General features: G+C 31.5%; 1 protein-coding gene across 9 annotated transcripts in view; it reads right to left on the bottom strand.

Annotated features, from left to right (window-relative positions):
• Window positions 1–2,464: 2,464 nt before the first annotated feature.
• Window positions 2,465–11,113, bottom strand: part of LOC107443893 (myelin transcription factor 1) — a 270,269-nt gene continuing 261,620 nt past the window's right edge. For all 9 annotated transcript variants that reach the window (XR_011636254.1, XR_011636255.1, XR_002376833.3 and 6 more), the window contains 3 exons: window positions 8,843–9,000; window positions 5,415–5,653; window positions 2,465–3,666 (listed from right to left, as the gene is read on the bottom strand). Coding sequence is in view for 5 of the 9 variants with exons in the window: in XM_071178028.1 (XP_071034129.1) it covers window positions 3,636–3,666; window positions 5,415–5,653; window positions 8,843–9,000 (428 nt within the window). In the remaining 4 variants the exon portion in view is untranslated. The remainder of the gene's footprint in view (window positions 3,667–5,414; window positions 5,654–8,842; window positions 9,001–11,113) is intronic.

The following is an 11,113-nucleotide window of genomic DNA, read 5'->3' as shown; positions in this document are numbered from 1 at the left end:
ACAATAAAATTAGTAAATACTTTAAAAAAAATTAGTTTTTAAATGGTTTATTTTTTAAGAAAGGAATCATTTTGTTTAATTTCATCTTATCAGTTTTCTTGAACGCAATTTTCTTTCCGTGTATATTCAGTATTGAATAAACTCCTTTGATATTTGCAACTCAAATTTAATACTTGACACTGTCAGGGCTGTGATGTTCCTCTACATGCCCAATTTAGTTAAGTTTCATCAGCATGGAACAGAGGTTGTTTTAGCACGACAGCAAGTAAGGACATGCACTTAACAATAATATTTAGTAATTTATGCTTTATATGTATTGTTGTAGATATGCTGTAAATAATGTCATTACTTTCGACTGATTTAAAAAGTCAGAAGAAAAACAACACAGGATACACACATATCTTTCAATCCTTATGGATTTGATTTTCTACTGGTGTTTTTCTGACTTTTTTTAAATTAAGATAAAAATAAATTTGTATTTCGCTGCTTTAAGCGCTTTTCTATTTTGATTTATTAATTTAAATGTTACTTATTTTGTCTTTTTCTGAATTTGTTAATTAGTTTCTTCGATTAGGTTTCGACTGATTAATAATACATTCAAAATGTTTCATTAATAGGCATTCAAAAGATATATTTGAGCACGTAAGAATTTTTCCCCGGGCATGTAGTTGTAAAAATTAAAACTAGCTATATTCGTCCATTGAAACTTGGATTTCTAATTATCCATTTTGGCAATCAAACAGGTTTTGATTTTAATTCAGTCTCCCTCAGTTTTGTATAATTTAAGATTCGCCTGTAATAAATCATAATAAATGCTTCCCTTAAATATGTATTTTTTTCTAATAATGTACTAACGACTTAACTTTCAAATCCTAGATTTTAGAAATCGTACAAGATACTCCAAATACAAGTACTCAATCTTGTTAATAGAAAACTCAAATTGCTTGTATCACGAAAAACAAGTTTTTTCTCTTCCTTTTTAGACTAATTTTTTATTTCAGTGAAAGGAGCTGAATTGTTTTTTAGGCAAAATATTTTAAGTATATAAGAAAGGTTAATTAAAAAGAATTCAAGTGAAATTTGTAAAACGTTTCAGATCACGCTATTAAATTCCATTTAAGCCAAGCAACAAAAATCTAAGCACTTTCTGCATCATTTTCGTGTTTAAATCAGATTGGATTAAAAAAAAACACTTTTTTAAAAATTCAACTTTAAAAGCAATTGAATTATGATAAATCCTTATTGCTTTACATATAGAATAAATTAAAAGAAAAATAATTAATTTAATTTCATTAAATTATGGTCGAAAAGTATCGATACTCCAATTTCCGAATTATTTTAACTTTCACAATTTGATATTTTAGAGATCATTGATTTTTTCTTCTTCTCATTACTATATCAAATTCCTTATTTGGCATTTTGAAAATGTATCGCTGATTATTTTCCCCCATTAAGTCTATATTCCTTCCATTTCAGTTTTATTTTCAAATGATCGATTCTCTCTGAAAATACACAGAAAATATCATTCACTAGTTTAGGTTCTATATATTTATTATCAATAATTATGTTGAACAAAACGATCATATTTTTTTAATAAATATTTAGGTGGCTGTTTTGAATCCGTCGTTTGGTTGAAAATTGCTGAGAATGAAATATGGTTTCACATTAGCGCTGACAATATCACATTTAATTTCAGGAATACAATTGGTTTTGTTTTAAATGCATTATTTGATTAGTAAGAATAGAACTTGAATTGAAGAAACTGGAATTCCATAAATTGGGTGCATTTAAAGACCGATATAATAATCCATTTCAAAGATAAAATTTTTTTAATTTTTTTTTTTATTACGATGTCATTTTTTGCATTCTGGTTCTTCATTAATTTATAGGGTTAAAAAGATCATCCAACTTTTTACCAATATTAAATTCATTCAAATACTTGAATGAATTTATATGTCACTTTTCACTCATAAAACTAAACTCACTGATGCAGGAGTGTAAACAAATGCAAACCGGTATCATCCGAGTGAAAACAATAGAGCTGTTATACCTGATAATTATAATCAGAGTGCGTCAAATAATAGGTACTTTTTATAAAAAGATTCGCTCTAAATTAAATGTTTTGGAATAATCAATAACATAAAGAGAAAATAAAGACCTGAAAATTTTAAAATCTCAATGATAAGGACTTACTTCATAAAAATATTTAAGACTTTATAATAAAGAAAAATTAAAAAATTTTTTTAAAAAAATTATGCTTGTTTATCAGTTTTTACAAAAATAAGTAAAAACTGATGACATTAACTATTAGTTTTTCGTCGAGTTTTAACTTATGTTTCTATGACTAACAAATTTGAATTTACTTGTTTATAACTTGATCTTTTAAACTGTGTTTAAATTTTCTAAAACATAGCGTAGAACTGAATAAAATGTCTTGGGAAATAAGTACATATGCAGTCATTGATAGTTTTTTAAATTTGTTTTACTATTTACGTCTCGGTTGCAATTTCTTAAACATGAACAATGCTTCATAATTTTATGGAAAGTGGATTTTTCAATAATGAGTTTTCTCACCTTAATGTACATAAACAATTGGAAACATTAGAGCACGCTAATGTGAAAACAATTCTTTTTTTCATTCTTCAAATAGTTCATAAAAATAGAATCGCGAGAAGGAATGTGTTATGTATGATTCGTGAATGGATGCAATGTAGTGAGAAAAACATAACATTTTTTTTTCAGTGTTGAGAAAATCGTTCTAAACGCTATACAGTTCATCAATAACATGGACACACTTAAAAAAAGCGCCAACAACCAAAAGTGATTTACAAATCACTAAATGGGTCTAAATCCCTGCAGGTGGTGAAATAATCACATCATAATTAGTTGAACTACGTTCAAGTCTTTTTTTTTTTTTTTTTTGTTGGATGAAGCTATTTACAAGAACTAACACAGATCCCAGATTCTTGACGCCATTTTCGACGTGCAACAAAATGTTCTCTTTTTTTACCACTCCGCCGTCTTTTCTCCAGTCTATGGAATTCTCTCTTTTGGGCTCAGAAGAAAGTTATTAATATCTTCCATATGTACGTATTTAAATCTGGCTACTCATCTTGAATTTTTTCACGTAGCCATTTTTGTTTTGGAATGCTTTAGGGTTAAGTATATTTTGCTTTGATTTCTTTTTGATAAATATCTTTTCGTTCTGAAAGACTGTAATTTAACTCTAACAATCGGTAGCGAACTAATATTTTTTTCCTTTGCTACAGTCTAATTTCAGTTTCAACGATTAGCATGAAGTGTGCTGAGCTTTGGAATAAATGAGCTTTTTTCATCTATCGACCACTGTTGAACTCGTTGTCATTTGATACCTGGGGGTCGAAAAATTATTATTTAAAAAAAAAATTAAAAACACTCACAATGGTCAGTTTCTTCTTATGTACAATTTTATAGGTTATTTTTTTTCTATATAAGTGCCATTTTTCAAAGTGTCTTTTGACAAAGTTCTTTTTCTGGAAATACACGTATAGTTTTGCTTCAATATGTATATATATATATATATATCTTGTAGATATTTACAAAAACCTTTTTAGGCAACTCGTTGAGTACGAAGGGAGGTAGAATAGGGGTGAGTCTCATGATCTGACCCAACGGCTGGCTTGTTGCCTGTAACAAAGAAAGAAAAATAAGTTAAAAACAACTGGATATGAACTAAAAACTGATTTAAAACAGAATCAAGTTGTGTGGGTTCCTTAGATTTCTTCGATAAACTTTATAACAGGGGTTTCCAACTTGCATGAGGCCGGGGGCGCAATTAAAAAGACAAATAAAATGGCTGGCCGCAACTTTATCAAAATTTTATGTAGGACTCTTTTATGCTTGAAGAAACATTAAATATTACTGTCAGATTTTTACCAAGTTGTACAAAACAAGAGAATTGAATTACAAATTAAAATAAGAAGTAGATTTTCAAAAATACTTAATTGTTACTAATAATATTTTTAAAAATATTTTTAAAAATATTAAATAAATAATAAAAATTCGGACTACAATAACTTTAATGTGCACCTATGTATTGAACAATTAATGTGCAACAGATATCTAATTGTTTAGATATAAAACTTTAAAAAGGCTGGTATTAAAACTTACATAGTACCGCACAAAATTTTCAATGAGAAAATTGAGATTTGTCTGCTGCAACCACAAGAGAATGGATATTTAAATTTAAAATTTACAAATGTGTGTGTCAATATTTTCGTCCAAAATGAGTGGTTTCAAAAAGTTAAATCGTAGAATTTCTTCGAGAAAATTTCTGATACACACATGCTAAATTATATTCAAAAAATAAAAAAAATGAAATAAAAAAAGAGCAACATACACGATTATTTTTGTATTTGAATAAATATTTTCTTGGATGCAAACCCCGAGAAAAATTTTTTTTTGCACCGTTGGTTAGTTAAATTTCACAGAAGCTAAGAAATTAGGTTTCTATTAACGAGAAAAGTATTTTAAACCCATATAGATTGTTTGCGAAAATTGTCCGCAAAAAAATGACAGCTAATATATTTTAGTTCACGGGCCACAAAAAAAAAAAGCTTAGCGAGCCGCCAGTTGGAAACCCCTGCTTTATAACATCAAACCTAATCTGTATCCTATACCTGTATTGCGTCTACGCAATGCTGATGTCTCACCCATCTACATCTGTTGTTCGGAGACACCAATGCGACACTTGTTCATTACATATTAACCATTTGTCCTTGTTTTAGCAGCACTATTTTATGTACGAAAGGATTTGTTAGGGGAAATCCTATAACATTTTCTGAGAGATCTGATTTCATTCACTCTTATCCATGCACTGTTTTACCCATTTCACGTATTTTATATAACTACGCCTTTTAAATCTCGCTATTAGCAGTTTTATTACCTTCATGTATTTTATAAAAATAAAATTGTAATATGCATTTAAGCTATGTTTAACGCACTCTTTGGATTTCCTCTTTTGGATCTTGTGCTCAACTTTCGATTTCTTCGAGAAAGTATCGAAACTTTTATTAATTTAACTTGGGATTCTGATTTTTTTGACACCATAAGTCGACTCCTACAGTGAATCGAGAAAATGAGTACCAAGTATGCTAAACACTGGGGGTTCTGCGTTGGGCTAACCACCTAAAGCGGAACATCTGCTCCCAGAGTCCAAAGGTCAAGAAAACTGAGATGGGCACAGTAGGCCCTTGATGGGCTGTCGCTCCACTGAGTTTAGTTTTTTTTTTAAAGACATTATGAAATGCAATCATCTTTTGTGATAGTTGGATTTTTCTGATACAAGTGATATTTAAGATGTTAGTAATTTTATCAATTTGTTCAGCGTATTTTTAAAGAGAGATCTAGTAATGAGCAAAGAAAGAAAGACTCACATGGGTGCAGAATTGAATTCTTGCAGAGAAGATTGTTTGGATGATGATCCTTCATCTTTAGAGTTGTCCGCACAGAGAGACTGAAGTCTGTTCAAGTAGGTGTCGAAATTGTCCGGGATAGGTTTCTCGTCTAAGTTGGGCAACCGGACGTGGTCCAGGAGGTTGATGAAATTGTTCCGAAGGGATGCGTAGTATTCGGTCAGTTGATTTGTCTTCTGAGAAGTGGAATGGAGACTCTCCTGAAAAATAATACATTCTTCTTCTATAGTGTGGACAAAAAAGAGCACTTTTCTGTAATCAGGAATCTGTTTAGAATCCGTCCCAAAATATCTCTTCATAAAAACGGACCCTTCACAAAATAATTTATTTTTTAATCGGACCCTTCACAAATTTGTTCATCTTCATTATTGTTTTGTTAATCGAATAAAGCCTTCCCAGGGGGGGGGGGAGAAAGACAAATGTAAACAAACTAAGTTTTGTCGTCGGCAGACGCTTCTTCCTTTATTCGTCCGAAATGAATATTCTGCGTTCAGCAGTCTAGGCTAAATACCCAATATTTGTATGTTGCATCTCGAATTTAGTAGTAGCAATTGCTGTTTATTTTTAAAAATTTATTTATTTTTTATTACAATTCTACAGTGTTGAGCAGAATCTTGTATGTCTTTACAATTTAAAAACTCCTTGAAAAAGTTTTTTGCAATAACAGGACCCTATTTGCACACATTCACAAAAGCGGGACCCTGGTTGAAAGAATGTGACTTAACGTTTATTTTATATTCACAAATGACGAGTAATTTTTTCACAATTTTACAAAAACGGACCTTTCACAAAATGTCTGGACAATTCATAAGAGGACACAGTAGAAAAATGGCTTTTTCACCTTCATAAAAGTTTAAAAAGGTTCAAGCAAATCTAAAGTAAACCATGAAATTCGGTTGTAGTGGTAGAAATACTCCCCCCACGAGAATTATATTTCTGATACAATTCGATGAACGGGTACCACTAGCTGATTCATTGCTGTTTTAGGAGAAGCCGTGAGATCGTATTAAGTTCACCGTACTTTTTGAGTGCTGATGGTGAGAGCTATATTAAGCTCACGGCCGTGGTCACTCCTGTGCTGCCTTTAGCAGTCTAGTGTATATGTTGTGTGTGATCGAGACGGAGTAGCAATAGCGCGAGGAGGTGGATAATGTCGCAGTCACAAGTAGCAAGTCAACAGTTCAATATGAACCATCCATCGAAGTAGGCGTGTTCAGTTCGAAGTGGACGTTACTGACAAGATAGACGTGCTCAAACCGAACTGGGAGTTTCTGTCAAGGTGTTCTATCACATCCGGAGGTCACCCATGTGGGGAGAGTTATCGACAATGTCAACCTTCATCTATGAAAAGGTACCCTTTCATAGAATCGAGTTAACATGTCTTATATACTAGGGAAATGGAATTGTATTTTTGAAGTGGTAGACACACTATATCGGTGTTTTTTTTTTCCTCCTCCAAAATATCAAAAGGGAAACAAATTATGACTGTTTTTCTCTAGATTACGCATTGAAGAAGTAAGCCCGCAATAATTTGTTTGCATTATGTTTTCAAAAAACTTTTTCAGTATTTGAAATTTCATGGTTTACATGGACTTAATTTCTCTAATTCGAAATAAGGACGTCTTTACAAGTCTGCGTTAAAGAAACAAAACACCTTAAAATTCAAAATTTCTCCACTATTATTAAAAAATAATAATAAAAAAAATAAATATTTAATAAAAAAAAAATTTTGCGTGGACTTTTGAATATACGAATTTTATAATTGTATGCATTAATTTTTCTGTTCGCTTAAAAAGTTTTCGAGATATTGTGGAATACAAAAANAAAAAAAAAAAAAAAAAAAAAAAAAAAAAAAAAAAAAAAAAAAGCATGAATCCAATTTTTGAACAAACTATTGGGACCCTAGTTCCCAGACACCCCTATATTTTAGTAATCAGAAATCCGTCTGAGAAATTAGTTAAAAGGCCACAATATTACTTTTTTTAAATACTGAAAGAAACAGTTTTTCTCGAAAAAGGCATTTTTTTTATTTAAAATTTTCTTTATATTGTGATAAACCAAACTCGTGTAAACATTGCACTTATCAAATTCGAAAGCTGAATTTCAATGGGTGCAATTTTTACTCCAACGGCTGAAGCAACGAGAATGCATATTTGCAAAGTCTTCATTAAATGATTAGTGTCAACAAGAACTAAAAGCTTCTATTCTTAACAAATATGTAAAGTTTAAGATAGAAGGCCTTTAAAATAATTCAGCTAATCTGTGACTTTTAGCAAAAATCGCCGATTTAACTTGTTTGTGGTCACCAAACTGTTTTTATTTTCACACAATATCTTATACACTAGTGGGCTGCGCCCCCTGCTCGCTAACGCTCGCCAATCCCCGAAAATCGCTACGCAATCTTATATGGTTTGCTTCGCAAACCAAGATCGCTTTGCTCTCTAATAACTTAGGTACAAAATTCTAAGAATTCAAATTCATATAAAAACTTTTTTTTAAAAAAAAAATTACATATTTTTAGTAAATACTAAGTCATTAAAATAAATTTGAATTCAAATAAATGACATGCAATTCGTTAAACCTATTAGAAATGTGCTATAGTATAATTCGTGATATAAATCAAAAATCGTCAAATAAATTCGTAATATATAAATTCGTGAAAAAAAGCGCTTTCGACAAAATACTAAAATATAGATCTATCGACAAAGACTACTCACTTCTGCCTAGCTTAATAGTATGAGATTGCCGCAGCTGATGCTCTCTGGTTATTTCAGTTTCCGTTTTAAAAGAGCTATAGGTTGAGCCATCTCAGCTAGATTTGGCCTGTGACATTTTTAACGGCAATCATGGGTCGATTCGCCGTGTAAGAGAAATAGTAATGTAAACAAAACAAAGCAAACGTTGCTACCGGTGGAAAAGAAATACAGTCAAAATTTGGGAGTCNCATGTGCTAATTTCTATACTACTATTAATGTCTGATAATTTCTTTTTATGTTGTTTAATACCTTACTATGTGTTGTATATTGTGGGTAAGTTTCATAAAATTCCATGTGTAATTTCTTGAGTTATCGCGATTTTTATGAATTTTCCTTAATTTATGATAACCAGTGTATTAGAATTTGCTTTAATATTTAGATGCGTAAACTTTATCTTAAAAAAATAATCTTCTATTTTCTGCCTTCAAAATTTTTTAGAATGTTTCTCTTGAATCATGCAGTTCAATAGATTCTTTTCATTGTTAGGCTTCAGAAATTTAATTTCAAAATATTTTGTTAGAGGCCTGTCTTGATCGATCCCTGTGTATTAATAGCAAGCAATAAATTGTTTTTCATGATTATCGGATAAGACAAAATTGGGTTAAATGCTGCGAGTCTGAGATGAGTACTTACTCGGTCCAAAATTCTCGATATCGGTTCCTCCATTTGGGTGATATCTGTTTGCAACTGATGCATCTCCGATTCCACCTGGGCATTGTACTCCTGGAGTTCCATTATCTCGTCTTCCAGGGCTTGGATGCTGCTGGAATGATCCCCCACCACACCAGTTACTGTCAAGAAAAGAAAAATTAAACCCTTAACCCTACCTTGAATGCAAACATTAATAGATGAAAGGAACTAAAACACAAGTTTTAAGTTGAATTTCTTTTTTTTTTTTTGTACTTTAATGTACCATCAGTTTACTATCCCCAGTTATCTTGGGCAAATGAAAAAAAGTTAAATATGAGTCTTTGTATGATAGTTTCAGAAACAAACACAAAGTGACAGTTTCCAAACACCAGTAAAGTGATGCGCCATTATTTTGTACCTATGTAAATTCAGCAACCATTCTACAAAACATGTGCGTAGTCCAACAGAAAAACTCCCAAACAAAACATGGCAAACTTCCAGCAGATTATTTTTTGTTTTGCTTCCGGCCGATTAAAAACGTGATAAAACAAAACATTCTGCTATGCCCGAGTTGTCTCGGGATAATAAATATTTGCAATATATACATACCCGAGTTAACTCGGGAATCGGCTTTTCAATACTTTTATGGAGAATGACTGCTGTGAACTACTTTTTCTTACTCTTCTGTTAAGGAAAACGAAATTCATTTTTGAAAAAATGGGTCTCAAGTTTCGTTAAAATCTGCTTTTGTAGACATACAATCTTGATCTAGCACAATAGTTGTCAAATTCAATTAAAATGGTGAATTTCTTCTCGGAAAGGACTATAAATAACATATTGATCAAAATACACCCATACATAGTCACTAATGTAATACCTGATAAGGAACAACTGATTCATGCCTTCCCTACACCTCACCATAAAATCAAGCACAGAAAGCTTGTTAGAACAGGACACGCTACAATAGGCAGCGTATACAAGCTCTTCATTCATTCTTTAGATGTTTAATCATTAAAGCGCTGTTGAATCGTGAAATTATATAATTAAACATCATTTGGGTGATTGTGAAACGAGCAGTTTTGATGACGATTTTTTTTCAAGGAACATTTTGGAAATGTTTTCGTAAAATAACTTCCAAATAGCGTAGTGACTTTTCTGTTGAACCAACTCTTCTTTGAGATTCACATTCCTTATTTCCAAAAAATATTTCAGAACATTTCAAACTTGTTAACGCCTTTTATGGGGAGAATGACCTTGAATTGATTTCGCAGCCCCTTCACTTTTAGAGAAAGCTGTAAAATCCCTTTTTATTTACATTTCATAGAGGAATCTATGCCAAAAATCAATTGACGCGAAAGCATAACAGAAATTTGTGAAGCGAAAATTTTTTACCACTGCAGGGTTTACTGTTACGAAAACTTTTGCTTCATTTTTATGTTTCTATCGCCTCCTCGTTCATTCATTTTTATTATAATTTATAAAAATAGCTCATAGCCTCTGCCCAAATTAAAACACGCACTGTAGTTTTCTTTTTAATAATGACATGCTTTGCATGAGTTTATAGGCAATATGTTTATATTTAGATGGATTGTTCTTCAGGAGATTTTTTATATACTTCCCATTTGTGATTATTTTTAACGTATTGCATTACCCATTGATATAGGAACGTAAACAAGTGCAAACCGGTTTCAGTCTCGTTCGTTGCGTTTCTGTGACTTTGTGTTTTTTTGTTTCGCAGATTTGTTTATTTTGTGTGCAGTGCATAAATAATTAATTGGAACATTTTCATCGTGGGTAAAAAAGGCGATCTTGTACCATATTAACACGTTGAATGCCATACTAATTTTACATGGCTTGCCCGTCTGGCCAAAATGATTTTCTCAGTGTGTATTATTGCATTAATTTGTGCATTAAAGTGACGATAATATAAAAAAAAAATTTAAAAGCAGGTGACCTCCCGTGGCGCTACGAACGAACTCAGTGCCGATCACCGGTGACCATTCAAAGCTGAAGTAAAGGCACTCGTGACCGCAAAATATCACAAAGATTGAAGAAGCTAGCGTATATGACGCATAATGAAGAAAATTGAGTCAGGGGACGAATTGAGGGCGAAACGAAAAGGAAAAAAATGATGGCAGAAACTAATAGTGCGTCGAATAACCTTGGCTAGAGGACTGTGCTATTTTAAATCAAAAGTTAATGATCAAAATGAAGTGTTTTTTTTCTTCCAAAAATTAATTTTTAAATGTTAAAAACTATTTTCTGCTTTGCTTA

This window comes from Parasteatoda tepidariorum, chromosome 2 (assembly GCF_043381705.1).
Source record: "Parasteatoda tepidariorum isolate YZ-2023 chromosome 2, CAS_Ptep_4.0, whole genome shotgun sequence".
Taxonomy (NCBI): domain Eukaryota; kingdom Metazoa; phylum Arthropoda; class Arachnida; order Araneae; family Theridiidae; genus Parasteatoda; species Parasteatoda tepidariorum.
The sequence above is the reverse complement of the archived record's forward strand: the minus strand, read 5'-3'. Positions and strand labels throughout refer to the sequence as shown.